At 57.4% G+C, this 23132-nt stretch overlaps 3 protein-coding genes across 10 annotated transcripts in view; 2 read left to right on the top strand and 1 right to left on the bottom strand.

Annotated features, from left to right (window-relative positions):
* Positions 1 to 54: 54 nt before the first annotated feature.
* LOC101919631 (acylamino-acid-releasing enzyme) lies at positions 55 to 5107 on the top strand. Of its 4 annotated transcripts, XM_055806033.1 has the most exons (22): positions 55 to 94; positions 209 to 317; positions 398 to 524; positions 625 to 706; positions 800 to 875; positions 998 to 1143; positions 1412 to 1549; positions 1634 to 1725; positions 1834 to 1874; positions 1942 to 2063; positions 2247 to 2307; positions 2425 to 2519; positions 2603 to 2654; positions 2725 to 2813; positions 3412 to 3553; positions 3683 to 3760; positions 3833 to 3913; positions 3993 to 4081; positions 4185 to 4375; positions 4454 to 4556; positions 4631 to 4738; positions 4818 to 5107. In XM_055806033.1, the coding sequence occupies exons 1-22, from the start codon at positions 65 to 67 to the stop codon at positions 5046 to 5048; spliced, it is 2283 nt and encodes a 760-aa protein (XP_055662008.1). In that variant the 5' UTR covers positions 55 to 64; the 3' UTR covers positions 5049 to 5107. The 4 variants fall into 4 exon arrangements, 3 of the variants coding, with proteins under 3 accessions (XP_055662008.1, XP_055662007.1, XP_055662009.1); XM_055806032.1 differs by having other exon boundaries at positions 209 to 706; XR_008747480.1 differs by lacking the exon at positions 4818 to 5107 and having other exon boundaries at positions 209 to 706; positions 4289 to 4375; positions 4631 to 4662.
* MST1 (macrophage stimulating 1) lies at positions 5108 to 9706 on the bottom strand. Of its 2 annotated transcripts, none has more exons than XM_055806035.1 (18): positions 9548 to 9706; positions 9117 to 9258; positions 8853 to 8965; positions 8606 to 8720; positions 8222 to 8358; positions 8031 to 8151; positions 7811 to 7929; positions 7553 to 7718; positions 7318 to 7448; positions 7145 to 7247; positions 6891 to 7027; positions 6733 to 6768; positions 6539 to 6650; positions 6390 to 6467; positions 6173 to 6319; positions 5985 to 6091; positions 5420 to 5559; positions 5108 to 5340 (listed from the first exon to the last, which is right to left on the bottom strand). In XM_055806035.1, exons 1-18 carry the CDS (start codon positions 9597 to 9599, stop codon positions 5179 to 5181), a joined length of 2118 nt encoding a protein of 705 aa, XP_055662010.1. In that variant the 5' UTR covers positions 9600 to 9706; the 3' UTR covers positions 5108 to 5178. The 2 variants fall into 2 exon arrangements, with proteins under 2 accessions (XP_055662010.1, XP_055662011.1); XM_055806036.1 differs by having other exon boundaries at positions 7553 to 7715.
* Positions 9707 to 9947: 241 nt separating this feature from the next.
* DAG1 (dystroglycan 1) overlaps positions 9948 to 23132 on the top strand; it is a 53536-nt gene continuing 40351 nt past the window's right edge. Inside the window, exons 1-2 of one of the 4 annotated variants that reach the window (XM_055805476.1) lie at positions 10027 to 10077; positions 18510 to 18573. The gene's annotated coding sequence lies outside the window, so the exon portion shown is untranslated. Of the gene's footprint in view, positions 10078 to 10521; positions 11080 to 18509; positions 18574 to 23132 lie in introns of those variants that run through there. The other 3 variants (XM_055805480.1, XM_055805477.1, XM_055805479.1) reach the window with 3 other exon arrangements.

The following is a 23132-nucleotide window of genomic DNA, read 5'->3' as shown; positions in this document are numbered from 1 at the left end:
CGGGCTGCTGGCGCATGCCCTGGCAGCCTGCCCGCGGCGGCCCAGCGTGGCAGAGCAAGGCCCCATGGCCTCAGGGACGGAGCGGGGCACAGAGGTGGGCAGGGGGGCCCAGGGGGGGGCTGTGTGGGTGGGCACAGCCCTGTTTTGGGGGTGGGCAAGGGCAGAGGGGTGAGCTTGTCCCCCGCCAGCGTGCCTCTTCCCCACCCAGGTGGCTGGCGGCCCCGCCGCCTGCTACCGGGAGCTGAGCCAGTTCCCTGCCATCACCTCTGCCGCCCTTGGGGCCGCCGCAGGGGGACAGACCTTCCTGCTCTACACCGGTGAGTCATGGGCTCGGCTGTCCTGGTGCTCTTGGCCCCCGGGACTGGCGGGGGTGGGTGCTGACAGCCCCCCTCTGCAGAGTGCAGCCGCCCAGACCTGCCCCGCCGCCGGCTCCTGCGTTTCAGCCGCCACTACAGCCTGCAGCACGTGGGTGGCCGTGGCCTTGCCATCAGCCGGGCGGCACTCAGCGCCGAGATCCACAACCAGTATGGCACAGACGGGATGGGGCGGCATGGCCGGTGCCCACGGCAAGGCTGGTGCCCATGGCACGCTGCCCACTGCAGCCTCCCTCCCTCCTACCCTCAGGCTCCTCAGCCAGCACTCGCCGACGGGGCAGCACCGTGCCGTGCTCAGCCGCTGCCCGCAGCAGGGCCACGAGCTGCTGGAGGTAACACAGGCTGCCCCAGTCACAGCAGCCCCAGGGCACGGGGCGGTGGGTGCCACAGCTGTGGTGTGCCAGTGCTGACCCTCATCCCCCCAGGTGTGGGGCAGCAGCGGGCGCAGCCACAGTGTGGACCTCACAGCACTGGGGAAGCACGGGGAGGTCTACACAGAGGGTAGGACCCCTTTCTGCTGCCCGCAACACAGGCAAGGCCGGCGCACCAGCAGCCCCAGTGCTTGCCTGGTGCCCAGCTGTGCCAGTGCCAGGCTGGGTTTTGGCACCTTCTTGCTGTGCCAGGGCCCTTCGCCTGTCTGGCCTGGTCCCACTCGGAGACCAGGCTACTCTATGTGGCTGAGAAGAGCCGGCCCAAACGGTGCCCCCCCCGCCCATGGGATGTGCCAGGAGCAGCCAGGCCAGAGGAGGAGGAGGAAGAGGATGAGGAGGTGGGTGCCATGTGCCCCATGTGCATGCTGTGCACCCCACAAGTGTGCCATGCACGTTGTTAGCATGGCCCATGCCCCATGAGCCGCCCACGCACTCCATGAGCGTGCTGTGTGCCCCATGAGTATGCTGTGCATCTTGTGAGCGTGCCACACACGCTGTGAGCACCCCATGCACCCCATGAGCATGCCAGGTACCCTGTGACTGTGCCATGCACAGAGCCCCATATCTGGGGCCATGGGCCATGGAGCTGATGGGGCTGTGCTGCAGAGTGAGCAGTTCGTGTACCATGAAGACTGGGGGGAGGCACTGAGCACCCGCAGCGTGCCCGTCCTCTGCGTCCTGGACCTGGAGGGCAGCAGCCTCTCGGTGCTGGAGGGCATCCCGGAGCACCTCTCCCCTGGCCAGGTCAGGATGGGTTGCAGGGAGAGCCCCAGGGTTGGGGGTTGGGGGGCAGCCTGGGGCTGTGGGTTGAGCCTGGCTGTTGCACAGGCCCTGTGGTCCCCAGATGACCGCGGCGTGGTGTTTGTGGGCTGGTGGCATGAGCCCTTCCGCCTGGGGCTGAGCGCCTGCTCCAACAGGAGGTGGGTCCCCCCAGCACCCAGCGCCATGCTGGGATGCCCATGCCATGCTGGCACAGCGAGGGTCACCATGGCCACGGGGCTTCAGCCTGACCTGTACCTCCTTCCCAGGTCAGGGATTTTCCATTTGGACCTGGCCAGCAGGCGCTGTGGTGAGCACCAGGGCTGTGAGGGGGTGCCCTGGGGGTCCCTGGCGTGCTGACCCCCTGCTGCCCACAGAGCTGCTGTCAGCCGAGCGCAGTGCCACCTGCTCTCCCCGGCTGAGCCCTGATGGCCAGCGCCTGCTCTACCTGGAGGGGGACCTGGGGGGACCCCACCGGCAGTGCCTGCGCCTGCGCATGGTGAGCAGGGCCCTGCGGCACCCGGCACGGCTGTGCCACCCTGTGCTGCCAGTGGGGTACCCAGCACAGGATGTCACAGCCTCTCACAGTGCCCAGCTGGGATGGGAGGTGGGCTCAGTCCCCATGCCCCCCTGCCTCAGTTTCCCTGGCAGGGGCCCATCCCTGATCGCCAGCTCTCCCCAGCTCACCTGGCAGACAAGGCAGACAGTCACGGTGCTTGACGTGGTGCAGGAGCCCACGGAAGGTGAGTGCAGCATGGTGGGCCAGGCTGGGCACTGCTGGGGGGCTGGGACCCCCCTGGGAACCCCCTTGTACCAGGTGCCCACAGCCCTGGCTTGCTAACATTCTGCCCCACTTGCAGCCTTTGCTGGGCTCTACACGGAGGTGCTGCCGCCACGGTGCTGGGCAGCCGACAGCCGGCGAGCTGTGCTGGGCACCCCGCAGCGGAGCCGCACAGTGAGCCCTGGGGACGGTGGGGACAGAGACACGGCCCCCGCGCCCTGCGCTGACACAGCTGCCCATGCTTTGCCCCCTCACAGGACCTGCTGCTTGTGGACACGGAGGCAGCCACTGTCACCAACCTGACAGCAGGTACGTGGCACCAGGCTGCCCACAGTGCCCTGGAAGCCTCTGCAAGCACTGGCATGCTCTCTGTCCCCAGGGTCGTCCGAAGGGTGCTGGGAGCTGCTCACCCTCCAGTGGGACCTGCTGGTGGCCACCTGCTCGGCCCCACACCACCCTCCCAGCCTGGTGAGCAGAGCCCTGGCACCACACAACACAGCCTGATACGGCACGGCAATATGCAGCCAAGCACAGCATGGCACAGCATGGCAAGGTGCAGCCAAACACAGCATGGCATGGCACAGCACAGCATCAGCAGGCACAGCATGGCATGGTGAATCGTGGAGTGGCATGGCATGACACAAGTGGGCAAAGCCAGGCCCAGCCTAGCCCGGTATTGCACAGCACAGTGTGACACAGCCAGATCCAGCATGGCATTGCACAGCACAGCCTTGGCATGGCATGGTAAAGCACAGCATGGTGAGCTACAGCCAGCCACAGCATGACATTGCATGGCACAGTGTGGCAAGGAAAAGCAGAGCTTGGCCCAGTGCTGGAGACAGGTACATCACGGCACAGCCAAGGACGGCACAGCGTGGCACAGAGCAGTATGACCAGGCACAGCATGGAACACCCATGCATGGCACAGGGCGGCACAGCATGGCACAGTATGAGACAGCACCATGGAGCACTGGGACCGTAGGCACACCAGGGCCGGTTACACCCCAGCACGGGCCAGCTGCCCTGAGGCAGGGGTGTCCCAGTGCCACCTGCTGCCTGTCCCCAGGTGGTCACTGTGCTGCCGCCTGCGGGCCAGGAGCTGCCCCTCTTCTGGGTGCCGGTGGAGGACACCCCAACAGTGCCTGGCATCACCTGGAAGACCCTGACAGTCCGGCCACCCTGCAGCGGGCAAAGCCCCGCTGCACACGGTGAGCGCCCGGGGGCCCCCGCTGCACCTGGGTGCTGCCTGGGTGCCGGGGACCCTCGGGAGCAGGGGGTGGGCAGGGTGCTGGGTGGGTGGGGTGGTGAGTGGTGAGGGGGACCCTTCCCTGGTGCAGACACCCAGGTTTTCGAGGCCCTGCTGCTGAGCCCACCAGACAGCATGGCACCACACCCCCTCGTGGTGTGTCCCCATGGTGAGTAAGGGGATGGCAGGGACACCCTGGCAGTGCTGGTGGCACCCCGGGTGACATTCCTGCCGGACCCAGGTGGCCCCTGTGCCGTCTTTGATGCCCGCTGGCGTCCGAGCATGGCTGCACTGTGTCGGCTGGGCTTTGCCGTGCTCCTTGGTGAGTGCCAGGGAGCCTGGGGATGTGTGGCCCCTGCGCCCCACTGGAGAGGTAGCACCCGTGGCCCCTGTCTCCCCAGTGAACTACCGTGGCTCCCTGGGCTTTGGCCAGGCCAGCATCAACTCCCTGCTCTCCCATGTGGGTGAGCAGGATGTGGCGGACACCCAGGTGAGGGGTGCTGGGTGGTGGGTGCCACAGGGGTGTTGATGGTGGGGCCTTCTGGGAAGGTGCTGATGGCAGGGTGCTGATGGGGGGTGACCCATGGGTGCAGCTGGCGGTGGAGCAGGCGCTGTGCAGCGAGCCCCTGGACCCACACCAGCTGGCCCTTCTGGCTGGCTCCCATGGAGCCTTCATCGCCCTCCACCTCCTCACCAGCCAACCCAAGCGCTACCAAGCCTGTGCCCTGCGCAGCCCCGTCTCCAACCTGCCTGCACTGCTGGGCACCTCCGACATCCCTGACTGGTGAGTGTCACCCCTCCCCCGTCCCACCCTATGCCATGCCACGTCTTCACGGCACCCACCAGCACCTCCGTGCCACAGGCGCTACGCCTCCCTGGGGCTGCCCTACTCCTTCGAGCGGGTGCCCCACGCTGAGGACATGGCCACCATGCTGATGCGCTCGCCCATCGCCCACGCGGGCCGGGTAAGGCAGGGCCGGGATGGGTGGTGGGATACTGGGTGCAGGGTGCTGGGCACCCACCACTGGCTGTACTGCAGGTGCAAACACCAGTGCTGCTGTGTGTGGGTGCCCGGGATCGGCGTGTCAGCCCTATGCAGGCACTGGAGCTGTACCGAGTGCTGAGGGCCAGGGGGGGTGCCGGTGCGGTGAGTGGGGTGCAGCAGGGTGGGAGCAGGGAGGCAGCCCTGGGGTGCCAGCTGAGCATTGTCCTGTCTCACCTCACAGGCTGCTGTGGTACCCAGAGGGCGGCCACGTGCTGGCCGGCATAGAGACAGAGGCCGATATCTTTGGGAACTGCGCCCACTGGCTCCTCCGGCACCTGGGGCAGCCCTGGCAGGGCAAGACGGGACAGCACAGCCCCTAGCACCTGTGGCAGCCCTGCTGCTATGCCAGCCCCAGGGTGACTGCTGGCCCTGGGGACCTCACCAGGACCAGAGGAGGATGAAGCAAGCGTAGCTGGGGGCAGGACGGGACATGGTTTGGGGTTCAGTACTAAATAAATGTGTGAGACCCTGTGCAGTGCCGAGCCCTGTGGCTGTGCCTTTATTGCATGGTGGTGGCTGTGCCAGGCTGGGGCTGAGCCGGCTCAGACCATCTTCATCACCTTGTTGATCCAGTCAACGTAGAGGGAGACGCGGATGAAGAGGGCAGGCTGGTCGGTGCGGGCACAGACACGGGAGGGGGTAATGACCCCCTCTAGCACCCAGCAGTCAGCAGTGAGGCAAGCCAGTGGTCCCCCGTAATCTCCCTGCAGCACCCAGAGAGCGGCATCACCCCAGTGCCAGCAGTGCAGGCTTCCCGAGGCAGCAGTCCCCAGCCCGGCTCACCTCACAGGCCCCCACGCCAGCGCGCAGCGGGGCAGTGCACAGCTCACTCTCCTTCAGGCGCCCGCGCAGTGCCATGTTGCACTCGCCATGGGCCAGTACCGGTAGCCGCGCCACGTTCAGCACGCTGCCATCCGCTGTGCCTGCAGGCAGCGAGCACACAGGGCAGCGGGCAGGGGATGCACGGGTAGGGGATGGCAGGGGAGGGGGATGCCGTGACGGGGTGCCGTGGGTGAGGGGATGCCATGGGTGGGGGCATACAGCCTGCAGGGTGACACCTTTGCAGGAGGAGTGCCCTCGCAGTGGGTATGGTGGGCAGGGGATGTCATGGGCAGGGGATGTTGTGGGCAGGGGACTGCTGTTGCTGGGGTATGGTATGGATAGGAAGATGTCATGGGCAGGAAGATGCCACGGAAGGGAGATGCTGTGAGCAGAGGGATGTCAGGCACCTGGGGATCCTGCAGGCGGGGGTTGCCATGGACATGGGGATGCTGCAGGCAGGGGATGCGTTGGGCAGGGGATGCGTTGGGCAGGGGATGCTGTCTCAGGAGCTGCCCACAGCAGGTACCTCTGGTTTCCCCCCAGCCAGCAATCTCACAGACGGTGCCTGCAGGCACAACATAGCGCTCGGGCGGCAGGCAGATCAGGGCCACGCGCCTGTTCAGAGTGGCTGGCCTGCGGCGAGAAGGGCAGCAGGACATGGTGTCAGCCCAGTGAGCAGTGGGGCATGGCAGGGGCTGGGGCATGGCCACTCACCTCTCCAGCTTCAGCATCACCAGCTGGGACTCAGAGGGGCCACAGATGATCTGTGCGATGGGGATGGTCTGCTGGTCAGGGTCCTCAGGGCCAGGGTCCTTGAAGAGTGTCCCCAGCTGCACCTTGTAGCCCGCCAGGTCGGCATTGCTGCAGGTTGGGCATGTGAGCGCATGGGGAGCGGGAGTCCCAGCACCACATGCCCTGGCCCTGGCCTTACCAGGAGGAGAAGCACTGGCGCGTGCTGATCACCCACTGCTCCTTCACTAGGGATCCCCCACAGAAGTGCATGCCGGCCCTGTGGGGATGGGGGCGTGAGGTCCTGGGCGATGCTGGCCACGTGACGGTGCAGACAGGGCACCCACTCACCGGTTGCGGATGCTGACAGTCCAGGGCGAGTTGCCAGGCTGGCCACCGACAACGCGCCCTTTCCACTGCAGTCTCTCATCCCGCTGGCCACACTGCTCGAATGACACCACATCTGTGGGCAGGGTGGGCATCAGCTGGGGCCATGCCACTGGCACCGGCACCACGGCCCCCACCCAGCACCCGCTGGCTCCCACCTGTGTTCTCCAGGATGGAGGGCACCATGCTGCCAGCTGTGGAGAGAAAGCAGAGGGTGGCACAGGACCAGGATCCAGCTACCCTGACAGTATCAAAACTACCCAAGGGGGTGGCAGGGGACCCCCCTAGCTCTGCAGGGGTGCAGGTAGGGGCTTACAGCAGGGCTTGATGGCACAGTAGTCAAAGGGGGTGCGGGGGTCCATGGTGTAGCACCAGGGGCCATGACTGTCGTTATCGGGGTTGCGGCAGTAGTTTTCCTCCAGATGTGCCTCAGGGTGGGTGACAGGCGAGATCCTGCCAGGAGGAAGTCACCACCCCATTGCTGTCACCATCCCCATCCCTGTTCTCATCCTCATCCCCATTCCCCTCCCTATTCCTGTACCCCCCCAGCACACTCCCTCGCACACTCACTGGGGCACATGGGGCGTCTGGGCAGCCCATGGCTGACAGGTGATGCCCTTGCGCGTCTTGCTGATGTGGCCGCAGTAGCTCTCGCCATGGCCATGGTAGCACTCTGGGGACAGGCAGGGAGAGCTGGCACCCCTAGCAGGCACCCCAGGGGCGGGTGCCCGGGGGCAGCTCACCTTGGGCACCCAGCTCATCAGGGCAGCGGCGGATGTGGAAGCAGAAGGCGATGCGGACAGTGGAGCGGGCAGTGAAGCACCATGGTGCCTCTGAGCCATCAGGGTTGCGGCAGTAGTTCTCCTGCAAGTCCCTGGTGGAGGGGCCACATGGGTGTCATCCCCCAACTCCAATCCCACACCCTTGGGTGCTGCCCACCGCCACCCTCCCTGGGCGCAGCGCCCCCCCGCCCCTTACTTGCATGAGTACTTCTCAGGCACGAAGTGGTGCTGGTGGGGTGTCTGGGCATCCCAGCGCTGGCAGGGGATCCCCGAGACGGTGACGTTCATCCGGCCCCGATACCCTTCACCCTTGCCCCTGAAGCAGCCAGTGGTGACGTTGAGGGGTCGCGGGCGTTTCTCTGCTTGCGTGGCCGGAAAGGGGCAGAGTGGCAGGGTTAGGGTGGCACCCAGGAGCCCCAGTCCCAGCTGCGCGGTGACACTGGCAGGGACTTACTGCAGAGGCGGATGCGGCAGTACTCGCGCTCTCGCCCAGGGTTGGTGGTATAGCACCAGGGCCGCTCGGAGCTGTCGGGGTTGCGGCAGTAGTTGTCATCCAGTCCCTTGTCAGGGTACCTGAGCCGGAGACAGGGAGCAGCGGTTGAGGGTGCCACCACTGCTCCAGCGCCTGGCATGGCCAGGGTGGCTGCACACTGCCCAGGGCTAGGAGCTGGTACTTGTCAGGGTGGTAGGGGTGCTTGTGTGGGTGCTGCAGGTCCCAGCGCTGGCACTCTGTCCCTGTCTCGGTGCGGTCCACAGTGCCACGGTACTCCTCCCCATTGCAGGTCATGCAGACAGCTGCGGACAGCTGGAGGGCTCAGCGAGGGGAACACACACAGTATGGGACACCCCGAGATTTGGCACTCACCATCCTCACACTTCTTGATGCCACAGCTCTGGTGCCGGACATTAGGGTCAACGGTGTAACACCATGGACCCCGCTTGTCCTTGTCAGGGTTTCGGCAGTAATTCTCCTCCAGCCCATTGTGAGGGGATGGCAGGAACCTGCTGGCAGCAGGGTGGGTAGGAGGGCGGCTGGGAGCCCCTTGCCCCAGGGTGGGCACAGCCACAATGCTGTGCTACCCCTGGTTGGTGTCATTGACCCCATGCTGTCCCCATTGCTCCTGTGCAATCCCCATTGCCCTCATGCTGTACCTTTTGCCCCCACACTGTCCCTAGCCCATTCCCTGTTGCCCCATGCTGCCCAGGGCCACTGGCAGGTGCAGTGGGGCAGCTGGGGACACAGGGGCACCTGTGGTCATGAGGTGTTGTGGCTTGCCAGTGCTGGCAGCGCAGACCCTTCTCTGTCATGGCCCGTGTGCCGCGGTAGCTGGAGCCGTCAGCCACAATGCAGTCCCGCAGGTAGTCTGGGCAGAGCCAGGCACCACGTCAGAGCCCCAGAGCCAAGCCAGAGCACGTGGGCAGTGTGGGGAGCCCTGTGTGGGGTGGCCTGTGCCCAGTCTGTGGTGTCTCCATGTCCACCTGTGGCACCAGCCCACCTTTCTTCTGGTACAGATCGTAGTGGATGTTTTTCTGCAGCTGGATGTGGGGCGAGTGCTGGGTCCAGGGAAGCAGGTGGCATTGCTGACTCTGCCGGTCATGGTGGAAAGCCCTGGGAGGCACAGTGGGAGGCTGGCACGGCACAGCGCAGGGCCAGTACCCGGGAGAACGCACACGAACACCCAGCATCCCAATGGGGTGACCCTGGCGTCGTGGCCGCCTGCACTCCCACCTGCCCCACAGCGGCACTACATCCCGCTCACCGGCAAGCCAGGCTGGCGGCACAGCGCTGGGCACACTGCTCTGCTGAGCCCCACTCCAGCAGCAACGGCGGTGAGTCCGCGGGCACTGCCAGCAGCTCGGTGGCCCGCAGGCGCTGGAAGTCATTGAGGGGCGAGCGGTGGCCTGGGGAGTGTGGCAGGATTCAGCGCGCCCATGAGGGCACAGCGTGGGCACCGGGCCCTGTGGCGCATGGGACCCCTGCCCCACGGAGCATGGTATCTGTCCTGTGGAGCCAGAGGCTCTCTGCCCTACAGAAGCGCCCTACATCCTGCCCCCCCCTCCCTGCCGCGGCTCAGGGCAGAGGCCTGCAGGCTCCCGGGCCGGCCCCTAGGCCCGTCTAGGCCCCGCTCTGTCCCACGCCCTCCAGCCCCACGGCGGCCCCACGGCGGCCCGGCCCGGCCCGGGGCCCTACCTGAGCCGAGGGCCGCGGCCAGGGCAAGCAGGACCCCCAGCACGGGCTGCATGGCGGCGGCCCCGCGTCCCCGGGCTGCCACAGCGCCAGGCCGGCCCCAAACAAATATTTGCGGCGGGCCCGGGGCCAGGCGGAGCCGGGGTCACCGAGCGCGGGGCCGCGCGTGGGGCGCGGGGCGGGGCCGAGCGCGGGGCGGGGCCCGGCGGGGGTGGGGCCTGGCGGCCAGTGAGGGGCGGAGCTTGGAGGGAGGCCAAAGGGGAGCGGCCGGGGCGGGGCCGCGGGGCGCGGGGGGAGGCGGGGCCGCGCGCAGCCAGGTGGGGCGGGGCGGAGGGGGGGCGGGGCTGAGCGCGGGTGCCGGGCGCCGATTGGCCGCGGCCCGCTCGTGCCGCCGGTTGCTAGGCGCCGCGCGCCCCTCCCCCAGGTACGTGCCCGCGCGGGGTCGCGCTCGCGCCGCGCCGCCCGCTCGGTGCGTCGGGGCCGCTGGCGGCGAGAGCCGGCGGGGAGCGGCCTCCGGGCCCGGCCGTCGCACGGTGAGGGGACGCGGGGACGCGCGGGGTAACGGCCTGGCCTCCGCCCGGTGGCGGCGGCAGCACGGGGCTGCGGCGGCACCTGCCGGGCCGCCCTGCCCTTGGCCTGCCGGGCGGGCCGGCAGCGGGAGCGGGACCGGGAACGGCGGCGCGGCCTGGGCGGCGGCGCGGCGGGGCCGGGCCTCTCTGTGCGCGGGCAGCGGGTCGGTCCGGCCCGCTGCCGCCTCAGCCCCGGCGCGCCCTCCGCGGCCTGCCGGGGCCGGCCGGGCGCGGGCGGCGGCCCGTGCTGGCGGCGGGGGCCGGCCGCGCTTCCCTCCTCCTCGGCGGTTTCCCGCCGCCCGGCCCCCGCCGGGGCCGCTCTTTGGGCGCCACCGGGCCTCCCCCCGGCCTTGGTGGGCGCCGCGCCCGGGGGTGCCTGGCAGGGCCGGCCCTGCTAGCGAGCGGGCGGCGGAGCGGGCCGGGCCCCGGGCACTGAGCGGCTGGGCCGGGTCGAGCTGTACCGGGCGAGGCGCGGGGCTCCGCCGCAGCCGCCGGCGGGGACGCTGGGAGCGGCCCAGGTGCTGGAGGTGGCGGCCACCGGTGCCTGGCCGTGGTGGGGTCACGGCGGTGTGTGCCGGAGCCCCTGTGCGCTTCGCCCCCCCGGCCCAGCGGCTCTCCCCGGGCCCCGGGGGGCGGCCGGAGCCGGGTGCGCTCCTCTGCGGGCGGGGCGACCGGGCAGCCCCCGGCTCTCGGCCCCACCTGCGGCCGGACTGGCCGCTCGGGGGCTGGGGGCGCCCACCTGGGGCCAGGCCCCGCCCGCACACATGCACTTAAACTTTTCTCGTTACTCGGCCATGCGGGCGGCTCCGCGCAAGCGAGTAGCTCTGCCGCACAAACGGGCGTAAATGCGGAACAGTCCCTGTGGCCTCCCTGGCTCCTCAGAACCAACAGGCTGGCGAAGCTGCTCACAGGAGTCTCCAGTGCCTGTCAAGTCATCGGGCCTGAATATAGCGAGTTTTGCCCCAGGTTTGAAGTTTGGAAACTTCCCGTGTGTACCTTTAGAGTTTCTACAGGTCTCTGCTGCTCGGGGCAAGAAGGTGCAGGCAGGGGGATGTGGGAGTTGCGCAGTAGGGCTTGCAGTCACTCCCTGACGTGCTGTGTGTCTCTTGGTCCTGGATATTTGGGCTTCTAGGCCTGGGAAGATGGCACTGATGTTGTTCACCTGCCTAAAATGGGATTAAACCCCTCTTTTTATACAAAAAGGCGAAGCATTCACCTGTCTTCTCTAAGCCCCTCCAGGCAAAGGCTGCTTTCCACTGCCCATCGCTGTTTACATGAGGGACTGCTAGTGTCTCTTGCCTTGGCAGTACCGTTCATCACAAAATCTGTTATTTAACTTTCTATATGGAACGCTGTCTCTTCCAGTCCTTAGCTACAGATTCCTTTTCCCACTTTTAAGAGTTTCTAATTCATAGGTTTCTTCACGCAGTCTCTGCTGCTATACTGAGCATCCTAAACCACTTATTCATTCTTCCCAATGCTTGTCATTGCGCTCTTCTATCCTAAATATAGGGTAGTATGCCAACGGAAGAAGCTTGAGAGCAAGCTGAAGTGCTGGGAACACCACTGTTTACTCAGAGGAGTAATCAGCAAAGCTTGGCTGATTCCAGGTCGCGCCGTCTTCTTGCTGCAGGAGTTTGCCCTCACTTCTTTGGGAGCTGGCACAAATCCTTGAATAACTAGAAGATGTTGTTGACAGCACGTGCTAGTTTAGAAATACCCCTTTCTTTAAGCATTGTGTAAACAGAATGGTAAATTCTGTGTAATTGTTGATACTGAGCCTGGAGAATTGGCAAAAGCTGTGGGGCTGATATCTGTAAAGGTGTTCTGTGCCTCACTGTGTACCAGTAGGTTTCGTATGGGGTTTGTTAACCCTGAGCACTTGTCTGCTTTTAGAAATGCCTTGTACTTGCTGTGAGCTCCAGTGCTGCTTACCCACTTCTCTCCCCTCTCGTCTCTCGCTGCCCGGTGTGCTGGGCTTGGCTGCTACGAGAAATGAAGAAGGACACATGACAGGAGCGTGAGACATTTTGCCAGCTTCAACTGCAAAGTGCGTGGTTATAATTGGTTCAAAGCTCTGACCGTAACTTGTCTTCCATGGACAGCTGTTTTGAAGGAATTTTCACATGTCTCTTGTTGGCAGAGCTATACTCTGGCAATGAGGGGGTAATGTCAGAGGGAGCGTTGCTGTGTGCTGACTTGTGCAAGTGTGCCAGCTGACAAGACTTGAGAGGTGCTTTGATGTTCTGCACTAAAGACCAGTCGTGGACCGCTCGGGTCTGATGGAGAAGAGGACTGTGTGGCTGCAGCAGCCAGGCCTTGTGGGAATTTCCATGCTCCTGTGTCTGCAGCGCAGGTGTGAGGTGCAGTGTGTTGTCACTGGCAGAGAAGGTGTGATGGTTCTGCCCTGGCAGGAGCGGAGTTGCTCAACAATGGGAATGGTGTCTCCTTGCCTTTCTCGTATCCCTTGGACAGATAATGAGAGTTGTCCTGGAAGAGATACCAATGTGCTGTGCCAGCCTGGGGAGGAACTTCAGCTGATGGGAGTAAAACAGTCTGTCTCGTTTCAGCAATGACAGCTATCTGAAAAGTTTTGTTGTGGGGGTGATTTTGGATGGTTTGTGCCTTTACTCCTGGTAGCTGAGGAATAGTACGGAGGATTTAATTCTAGTAATGATTAATTTAAATGAGGAAAATGCAAACTCTGAATTCTCCTTGGGCAAACAGGGGTCATGTAAATAAATGCCTCTGGCATTCTTTGTGGTGCTTGTAGACTGTCTACCAATTACTTCTGGTCTCTTGCTGAATCAGTGGGAGGCTGTTGCTCCTTGAGCTCCAAGTACTTTGGTGGTGATTTGGGTGAAATACAAATAAACATAGTTGGATTGACCTAGCATATCTGAGCTCTTGGTATGCTGAAAATGTTTGTTCTTAGAATGTTTGTGTAGTCTGGAGAGCTCTGTACCTTAAACCCAATTCACAGAGGACTGTGACCATGTTTAAGCTGTGAAAAATAAAAGATCAACCTGAAGAACCTATGCTTTTAGGGTTTGTTCTGTGAGACTGAGCAAATTGCTAAGGTGCTGCTGCATGGAAAGTTAACATATTAACCTGCGTGAATGCACTAGGTAGGTGCACTTCCTAGCCCTAGTGCCTTTTTCTATCTGTTATCTCCCTGCACTTATCCGTTGGCTTAAACTGTCTCTGGTTCAGCTTTTCTGGGATAAAATTGTAGTTTTCCAGCGGGAAAGATGGTTGTTTGTATTTGATGTTACCACTTTCTTTGTCATTGTTTTTTTCCATGAGCATCCAAGCTGATCTGCTGGCGCAATGCTGTCCAAAGGAGATGGTCCCAGTCCCCTGGCCAGGCAGGCCCACTCCCTCCCTCTTGCAGGTGCTTGGTGGGCCCATGAGCTGTTCGCCTGGGGACCAGCAAAAAGCTCCCTGGCTCTTGCTCGTGGTTTGTGAGCTGTTCTGGGTGTCTGATGAGGAAGAGACAGAGGAAGGTGAGTGGCATGGCTTTGTTCAGGGTGTGGGGAAGCAATGGGGGGCTTCCCTCTTCTGTCAGTGGTGACCTGCTCAGATGGACAGATGTGTCTTGAAACCATGGCCTGAATTAAAGCTGGAGCTTCTTGCCTGATGGTAGCTTCTGCCTGAGATAATAGCTGGGGTGCAAGTGATGTAAGGCACCCTTAGGCATGCACCCTGTTTACGAATGCCATGTCCTGCTCAAGGTCACCTCAGCCCAGCAGTGCTGGTTTCTGGGAGCCAGGTTTGATGCAACGCTAGGGAATTACCCAGAATCTTTGCTCAATGCAGCAGTGCAGCCTTGCAGCTCTCCCACAGCTGGGCTTCCATCTCTGGGCAGTGTGCTGGGACCTGAGAGCCGGAGGGGGCTGCTGGGCTGCCAGGTGCTCCCATGGCTCCTTACTGTGGCTTTTATGTCTGACTGTGGGGAGCTCACAGCAGCCTCCCAAAACCTTAACACAAATGGTGTTCTGCCATGTGGCCCCCTGAGCTGCGTCACTGCTGGGCCACATCGGTCCCAGTGCCACCACGGTTGTCCCAGGGTGAGGTGCAGAGGGTGAAGTTGTGTGGGATGACAGCTGGTATAAGGCTTGCTGCTTCCAGAGAGGAGAGGTCCGACCTCTGGACACCCAGTTGTGGTGTTTGCAGTTGTCTTGCTGAATTGATTTTATTATTATTATTATTTCTGGGTTAACTTTCTGCAATTTAGTAACCTGGATTGTCCATGGAAGGAGCTTGTCAACACCCTGGCAGTGCAGGTGGATAGGAAGCAAAGCCAAAACTGGAGGAGGAGGAAGACGTGGGCATGGTCCCTGTGCTGGAGCGTGAGGGTTAGCTCAGGACGAGTGGTTGCCTCAGCCAGCCTCATGGTTTCATGCTCTTAAAAGGGCCCTTCTCTTTCCCTGCTTTCAGCTGTGCCCTCTTGCCTCCTCCCACATGCCAGCTGTGGTGCTGAGCTGATGCATTGATCAACTGATCTTGCTAACTTGGCATAAAACTGTTATTTTTTTCAGCTAGACCCTTTCTTCACTGGCTTAGCAAAGTGGTCAGGAAGGGAGTTGGACCATCCTTGGAGGCAGGGAGCCATTGTATCAGCAGACCTCTCCCTTAGGATGGTGCTCTTAGCTGTAATGGATATTTCCATTACAGGGTTGAGTTGTCTGCCCAGTTTCACTGTCCTGCAGGTATCCTCTAGGCCAAGAGAGTAATTCTTGGTGGGATTCAAAGTACATTATCTCTGGCAGACCTTCATGCGCAGAGTGGGACTTGGAAACAGCTGTAGAACTTGTCCCAGCCCTGCTGGTGGACAGTGCGCAGCTTGTTTTGGGGTTTTTTCTTTAGAAAAACAGGCTGCTAGCCTCATCTGACCTGTAAAGGTATATTTGAATGAAGGTTTCTGCTGACCAGTTCTCCTTTCTTCCCCTTTTCTTGTGTCGTGGTCTCACCACAGTGCTCAGCTGTGGCATTTGCCATCATTACAACCCTGAATAAGGATACAGTGTGTATTTTCTACCGTGCTTCCTGAGAGGGGCTCAATTCATGGAGAGTTACATGGGCAGCTTCAAAAATATTTTGGTTACTGGCTCCTCGGAGCTTTCCAACAAATTGGCTTAGATGCCTCTTGCTGCAGTACTTGATGTTACAAATACTCCTTGGCAAGGACCTGATGAGCAGCATTCCTCCTGTCCCTCCTCAGGGGCTGAAAAAGTGATTATGGAAGAGGTTTCAGTTTACTCTAGCATAGTTACAGGTCACGCGAGTGCTGAATGCATATAGGCAATGAATTCACACTGGGTCTTTTTTTGAACTAGATTGTACATTTAGACTTCAGAAAGCTTAATCTTCTGTGAAGTGTGTTCCTTAAGGGTGGGGATTAGCATTCAGTAATTTTGATGAGAGTTTCCTGTAGCAGATACTGATCATTTTATATCAGTCCCAAGGGCTAAGGATTGGTTTTGGATGAGCTTGAGTGTTGAATTACGACAGGTGATGGGAAAGCCTTGTGCCACTGTCACAGCTTCAGATCGTGATGTGGGGGCTGCCTATGCTTTTGGTCCCTTGCTGCTGCTTGTGGCACTGCTTGCTTCTTGTCGCATAGGCTTCTTCCCTCTTTCTTGTGCAAGATCAGCCCCCAAATGGACTCTTCCAGGCTCTTTGGGAAGAGCATCTCTTCCCATGAGGCCTTGAAAGGAGTTCTTTGTTGTGTGGGTTTTTGGGGACTTTTTGATTACAGGGGAGAGGGACTAGGAGTGGTTGATTAAAAATGATCCCTGTCTCTAGTGCTCGGTTATTCAGCAGTCCAGGATGCTGCTCATATACTTTAATCAGAGTGGAAATAGTTGCCGAGTCTTTCCAGTACAGCTTCTGTGCCTCTTCCGTGAACTCATTCTCTAAAGCAGCCCTTCGGTATTGGTTTGTAGCTGAGAGTTTCCTCTGCAGCAAGGGAAAGTTTCATCAGGCCTTCTCTAAATATTGCTGAAATAATGCGTAGAAGCATAAGGTGAGATCTTTTGTTATCTTTGTGTTGTGAGTCTTGGGATTGCTACAGGAAGGTCTTACATAGATGTGAGCTTCTAGGTGGCTAGTGAGAGGCATTTTGAGCCAGGAGGCAGAAAAAGGTAAGTGTCCTGATACCGAGTGCTTTGGGGCTCTTTTTCCTCTAAGGAAGAGACCTTCCCTCTAGATCTGCTTTCTCTGAGAGTTTCCCAAAGTAGGGAGTTCTTCTAATAAAATGGTCTTGCAGTCATCTACAAATACAGAGTTTGATGCCAGTAGAAAATCTGGTGTGGTGATTTTGATGTTGGGATAGCAATGATATGAATATTTGAGGCTGCAATGATTCCCTGTTCATGTCTCTTAGACTTTCTAATTAGGTCTTGACATCTGTGGAGTGTAAGCTCTGTGCTGTGGGAGCTGATTCCTGCATGGCAGACCATGCATGGTGTTTTCCCAGCCCAAAGGAAATGTTTCTAGTGGAATTTTTATGATAGTGCCTGGGGCCTGCATTAGAGAATAAAAGGTGGTTATTCTAAAACCTTCTCTGAATTAAACTTTGCAGGATCCTTTTGGGATGATACACAGAATCAGTGTAGCCGTATCTCTCTTTCTCCAAAAATTAGGCTTCTACCCCTACAGACACAGGGTTAAGACTGGCTGGAGGCGAGGGTGAGACTATGCCAGTTCAAAGGGAGAATCTTCCTCTAGTATTTTTCCTTAAATTCAAAACCCCCTTGCCTGTCTGCTCCCTAAAGTCCTCTGCATCTTCCCTTTTTCCTGCAGGCTGTACAGTAGCACATGCTTTAAGACGTGTTGGAAAGTGTAACTTCAGTAGTACTGGCAAGTACTGAACTTAATAGGAGCAAACAACTTGTATCATTGATGTCATTAGCTCTTGCTTTGAGTTCATTTAAAGCTTCTGCCATGTGGTATTTGTGTGCAGAATAGTTGTCATACGGGGTGCGTAAGTGGTTTTGCAAGCTTTGGAGTGCGGTCACAATGTGGATCTGTCCATCCTGTGTGGAGTAAAGCATCAGGAATAAGGCAGTAAACCTTATTTTAATTAGTGTCCAGGTCAGATCAGGTGTTTTTCAGGCTGGGTACTAATGTTTTTGTTGTGGCAATAATATGGAAGTGACTTGGACCAATGATCCCTTGTAATCAAAAGTCTGTCCCATGGTGCTGTATGTTTTTATATGGTATCAGTTCCCCAGAGTGAGTTATTTGGCCAAAATATGAAACTGTCCTCTGCATGGGGAATTTTGTGCTTCCAGTGGTGTTTGTGAAGCTGGTGCTTTATGTGTATCTGGGTGCCAGCAGCCTTGTGCTGGTTGCTCTTTCAGGAAACAGTTTATCACATCGTGGAATACAATTTTCTTTGAGTATCAGTGTGGTGGGCCTTTGGAGGGGTAAGTAGTTTGATCTGCTGAGAGTAACAGTTGCTGAGAATAAATACAGATCTCCTTCAGAAACATGTAGAGGAAGCTAAGGCAACCTGTTGTAATAGTACTGAGTGCAAAACCCCATGAACCCCTGGTAGTAAACTGTTTGTAAGAAAAGTGTAAGAATACAGCTTTATAGCATCATGAAAACCTTGTAATCGAAGCTAAGATGAGAGGGCTTCATTTGCTACTGGCAAGGATGTAAAATTGTATATTGTGGACTTAAAGCATTGAGAAGGCAGTGCTGTTCCCCTGTGTGGTAATGGTGATAAGCCGGGATAAAAGTTGTGTGTGATTCTGTCTGCTGAACGTGGCAGAGTGAAGTACTCTGTGATTACCATGGCTAATTTAGGCGTGAGAAGGTTTGCTTAAAAGCCTCGTTCAGAGGCGAATGAGCTTCTGGAGTCTAGCAGCAGTGCTCCAGACCTGTGCTGTGGTTCAGTCACCACCCTCCCCTCAAACCATTGTCCCAGCGCTGGTACCAGACCCTCCTCTTCCTTCTCCCTGCCACTGGGTCTGAGCTGATATGCCAAAGCCTGCCATGCTCCTGAAATGTCCTAGTTGTTGGGTCAAGTGGAAATGGTGCAAGTGCTGCTTGCCTCCGCCTCCTGCTTTCCCCCTGCCCCAGCAGCGGCTGCAGCAGTTTGGAGCCAGGACCTGCTGGGACAGGTAGAGCTGTGCATCGCTTGCTGGCGCTTCGGTGACTTTTGATCTGCAAACTGGATGTGGCTCTGTGAGCTCAGCCTGGTCTGGCAGGCGACTGTGCCTGGCCTGTGGCTGTCCCAGGGGAGAGGGGTTGTGGTAGTGTCCTGCCGTCACAGGAAGAAGCTGTTTCCTGCAGACCTCCGTGTGCATCCTGGTGCTGTGCACTTTGCTCTGGTGTGACCCAGCTCAGCAGCCTCCAGCCTTTTTCTTTTCTCTGAATTGCAGACTCCTAAAGCTTCCCCTGGTGGTGCATAACTTGGTATAGCGAACTTAATCCTGCTGACTTCAGGTAAGCCTTTTTGCACCTTTTATGGATTTCTTAGAGTCTGTTCACGTGCTGGTTGAAAAGCATTGCCTTGATACGATGCTTCGGGAGATCATTTGAGGCAACTTCTCCCCTGCTCCGTAAAGAAAAGCAGAGAACAGAGGAGTCAGTGAGATTTAGGGTTTGATTTTTCATGAAGTTAAGATGAAAATGAGGTAGTGCAAATAGGGGCTTTTTCTGCCCTCTGCCCTTGGGGCCTTGGCTGTGCATACCTGTGTTCTGTGATGGGCTGGTCAGCTCAGATCCTGCTGGAAAAGCAGTCTACCACCAGCATGAGGGAGATCCCAGAGAGCAAGGCTGGGTGCAGAGTTCTTCTCTGTGAGTGTCTTTTGGACTAGTATAGTATGCTGCTTGGGTCACTCCAGCTGAGAGCCTGAGAAAGAGTGCTTCACACGCTGAAGTCCTATTTTCTGGTCATATATGGGAATTCAGGCTAGCTAAGCTGACTCCCTATGCAAGTGTTTAGGGGTGGAATTCTTCTTTAAGCAGTGACTTAGATGATGTTTCTTAGCAAATTCTGCACAGCTGACTCTAAGCCCTGTTTGGGACCAGCAGTCGTAAGCTGTGCCAACTGGAAAAGGTCAGCCGAAGCTAGGAGCTGCCTGGGCACACATAGGTGTCTAGTTTGGAGGGAGGAAGAGTCACCCTCAGTGTCAGCAGAAGCAGAAGGCTTGGCTCTGCAGCCTGAACTGGTCCAGGAGCAGACACCTTTAACTTCCCAGTGTGGCAGTGTCGGCTCTGGTTCAGGGCAGACCCAGGCATGTACAGAAACTTGTAAGCTTGAGGGTCTGCATCTCAAAAGAGCAGAAAAGCTGTCTGCTCCCCGCTGGGAGCGGAGGAAGAGTCTTGATGGGAAACTTGGTGATGCAAATGTACTCTAAGGAGACAGGCTTGAGGATCAGCTGGAGTAACTGAAGTGGCCAGTGTTCTCCTGCTTGGGCTTTGTGGTAGCAGCCAGCTGAGCTGATTTGCAAAGCACTTTCAAAGGCAAACTGTCGTCCTATTTACCTCACCTCTCCTCAATGGAGAGGAATTACCTGTGTCAGCAGAGCTGGGAAGTTATTTTTTCTATTTGAGGCTTGGTTGGGAGGAGTATACATTTGAACTCTTCTGGGTGTAACTAGTTAAAGATCCTTCTGGAGCAGAAACAAGGCAAAACATTGCAGCTCCCCATCTGGGTGATGATCCTGAACGGAAGCACAGCCCTTTGGGGAAAATGGTGCTACATCAATAGCTGATGCTGCCGAGCAGACTGCATAATGCTCCAGGTTTTTATCTTAGGCTGGTCTCCTGGACTCAAACAAGTTGGCGATGCGGAGGCTGTTCGTGCAGGAAAGAGGTCTTGCAGCAGCATCTCGTTCCATTTGCTGTTGGCAGACTTTAGAGCAGTCCCTTGCATAGAAAAGTCACATGAGAAAAGCATTTAATGTATTTTTAGATGTCTTTTAAAGTGGCTTAGTGGCTGAAAAGAAACCTGCGTCAGGTCACTCGCCTGCTTGCTGCAGTTTGCCCAGAAGTGCTCGAGCTGACTATTAATGTGGAATAGATCCAGTCAGAGACTTCTGCTGTAAGGGAATTGTGCTGCCTGCTACCAGGATGCAGCTGGCTGTGGGAGATGGCCCTTGCTGTCAGTATGTGCTGCTTAGATGCTGGTTAGGACAATAGTGGGAAATGAATGTCCAGCTGAAACCAGTTTAATTTCTTTTTCTCCTTATCTTTTGGAATTGTTTGGGTTTTCTTTGGTGACTTAGTGTAGTGCTCTTGCGTGGCACAGTTTTTTACAGGGTCCAGATTTGGCATGCTCAGCCTCTTGGTTGGTTTGAGCTGGTGCTGCTGGCAGGGGGTGTCCTGCCTTTCCTTCTCACTGCTGTAAGGGAAAAGAGAAGTCATCTTGCAGACCCCACATCTAGCTGGGAAGCCAAACCAGATGGAAACTGCCCTCTTGTTTGTCTCTTGCTGGGTTTCTTTAATGTGTGTCAGCTACCCCATCCACTTCTCTGTGCAGCTGTAATGCTAGTACCAGCACAAAGGGAAGAGAGAAGAGGGATGGGAGAGGTGGAAATGCTTCCTCTGAAAGTAACACCATCTTAAAATGACCGTGAAGCTGGCTGTGATGCTGCTGTGGGTCTTCAAGCAGGCCAGGGCATATCTGCTCTGTGAGGAAGAGTCAGGGAGAAGGTTCAGCCATTCCTTTCTCTACAAAATGTTGAGTTTCCAAGTCTCTGCCAATGTGGAAGAGTTGTGCTGCTTAAGGGCCCCATGTTGCGTGATCTCTTGAGATCTTTGTGAGCCATTGAATAGGAGGAAGAGTGCACCGGGGTAGGAAGGAAGCATGATGCAGTGCATTGCCTTGCGTCTGGGACAGGAGTATCGCTGTAATGCATGCACAGGGGGGTGGAAGTACGAGCTGGAATCCTGGGCTGCGCATATGGGGGGAGTTTGTTGGTGTGTCAGTTATTTGGTGCCTCTTTAGTTGCTGGGCTGTTATACTAGTGCCTACCAGATAAGAAGAAGATTTATTTCTAGGAGTCCTGCCTTTTCAGAATAAGCTAAAAGAATGGGAAGTGCTGGCAGGTGAGGAGAGCAGGGGACTTGAGAGAAGCCTCCTTTAAGAGCAGCAGTATTTATGTAACAGCTAACACAAAATATTAAAGTAAATAAGACAAGCTGTGATTTTTACCTTGAAGCATCTGGTGAGGTGACTTTTCAGTGAGAGTGTGTAGGCAGGTGGGACAAGAAAGCTGGAAAGTTCCAGATCACTAGCCTGGTTCTCTGAAAGGATTTTGACTATAAATGATGAAAGCGTGCATATAACCAGAGCAGGAGGAAGAAGCCAGACAGAGTGAAACCTGGAAATGGTTCACTTTTTTCACATTTATTTACTAGGGTAATTAATAATGGGAAGAAGTAGCTGGGAGGAGACTGGCTTTCCCATCTCTTGAAGCCTTTGACTCAAGACAGTGTGCAAGATTGACTTCAAGAGGTGGGAAACTTCAAGGACCTGTGTGACAGATCTCGCTATGTGCTGGCCTTCAGCATGAAGTGGGCATGTTTAAGAACATAATCTAAAATACAAACACTGAGCTTTTCTATACAACCAGTTAAACAAAATGAGTATTTAGCAAGCAAATTTGTTTTTCTTGTCCCTGTCACTTAAAATGAGTGTGGCTGTGGTAAGAGCTCTTCTGAGATGTCGCTGTGTCTCTCCCAAAGCCCCAAATCACTACTTAATTTATGCTGCCTCAATTTGACCCCAGGTTTCTGGAGATGAATTTTAATGGTGAATGCAGAGCCAGCACTGGAGCATGGTGTTTGTCGGTGGGTATGCTGGCGAAGGTGGTCTCTAGGGGTGCTACTAAACTGGTGCCTGCCATGTGTTCTCTGGGGCGGGTTAAAGCCTGGTGCATGCTCCTGGGCTGTGGTGAGGCAGGAGAGCGGCAGCAGATGGACGGCTGCATGTGCCGCTGTCAGGAGTGCCTTGTAGGGAGATGTGCCGGCTGCCAGCCATTTCTGGGAAGGCTCCTGGGGCTGGTGGCTCCTGTGAGCTTTGCCCACGGGGCTGGGGATGTGTGTGCCTGGCGTGCTCCCCTGGGTGCCTTTTAGTGCATGTATAAATACCAGCAGGTTTCAGATGCATTGCAGATTCCCTCTGGTCCTTTTTTAAGCCCACGTCATAAATAGGTTGGTGCTTGCTTGTGGGTCCCAGTGATCTGTCATTAGAAATGATGTAATGATTAAACTCAGCTTTGTGATGGCTTTCCTGCAGTGTTGCTCTCCTAGGTCTTGTTTTTCTGTTCTCTTCAGGCCTGAGCATCGCAGGTGCCAGGCAAGATGCATTTAGGCCCTGGAAAACAGTTAATTTAGCAGAACTTGCTATTAAGCAACATTTCTCACAGGGAGCCACACCAGCCGCAGTCTCTCTTCTCTATTTGATGCAGACGCTGATTGTGCTCACTCTGCTTCCCGGGGAGCCCGTCCCAGCTACAGCACAGTGTTGCACTAGATTGTACAGTTAATGCTCTTTGGAATAAGTGTCATTTAAAAAGTAGCCAGCCAAGAAAGAGCACAAGATGTAATTCCAGTAGAGTTCAGGGTTTTTTTCAGGTTTTGGGTTGTTGGGGTTTTTTTGGTTGTTTGTTTTGTTGGTGGGGTTTTTTTTCAGGACAGTAGTTTCTATTAAAGGGAATTGGTAGTGCCTGACCTTTAGCCATGGGTGGGAGATGAGCTTTGAGGGTGCATCCCTTCACTGTGGGGCTGAGGTGGGTTTCTGAACTCCTCCAAACAGTGCAAAGCTCAAATCAAGACATTGCTTGCATGTCTGGTGTTTTTATAGTTAACCTGTGAAGCTTTTGTGTACGAAGCAGAGGTCCTGGGAAGGGATGAGAAACAAGCTATTTTTACTCCATCACAAATAGGGCTTGGCATGTTTATTTTAGACTCTGGTGCTGCTCAGGCCAGTGTAGGGGTTTTTTATAGTCTTCTACTGTTACTATCAGATTAAAAAATAAAGTTGAACTCTGGAA

This window comes from Falco peregrinus, chromosome 5 (genome assembly GCF_023634155.1).
Source record: "Falco peregrinus isolate bFalPer1 chromosome 5, bFalPer1.pri, whole genome shotgun sequence".
Lineage (NCBI taxonomy): Eukaryota > Metazoa > Chordata > Aves > Falconiformes > Falconidae > Falco > Falco peregrinus.
This window is presented reverse-complemented; position numbering and strand designations above follow the sequence as displayed.

Coding starts and splice junctions, on each gene's coding strand:
- LOC101919631 (XM_055806032.1), top strand. CDS start 65: ATGGCCTCAGGGACGGAGCGGGGCACAGAG. Junction 707..799: donor AGGGCCACGAGCTGCTGGAG/GTAACACAGGCT, acceptor TCATCCCCCCAG/GTGTGGGGCAGCAGCGGGCG. Junction 2,814..3,411: donor CACACCACCCTCCCAGCCTG/GTGAGCAGAGCC, acceptor GCCTGTCCCCAG/GTGGTCACTGTGCTGCCGCC.
- MST1 (XM_055806035.1), bottom strand. CDS start 9,599: ATGCAGCCCGTGCTGGGGGTCCTGCTTGCCCTGGCCGCGGCCCTCGGC. Junction 7,719..7,810: donor CTGCCGCATCCGCCTCTGCA/GTAAGTCCCTGC, acceptor CGGCCACGCAAG/CAGAGAAACGCCCGCGACCC. Junction 6,468..6,538: donor ACTGTCAGCATCCGCAACCG/GTGAGTGGGTGC, acceptor CCATCCCCACAG/GGCCGGCATGCACTTCTGTG.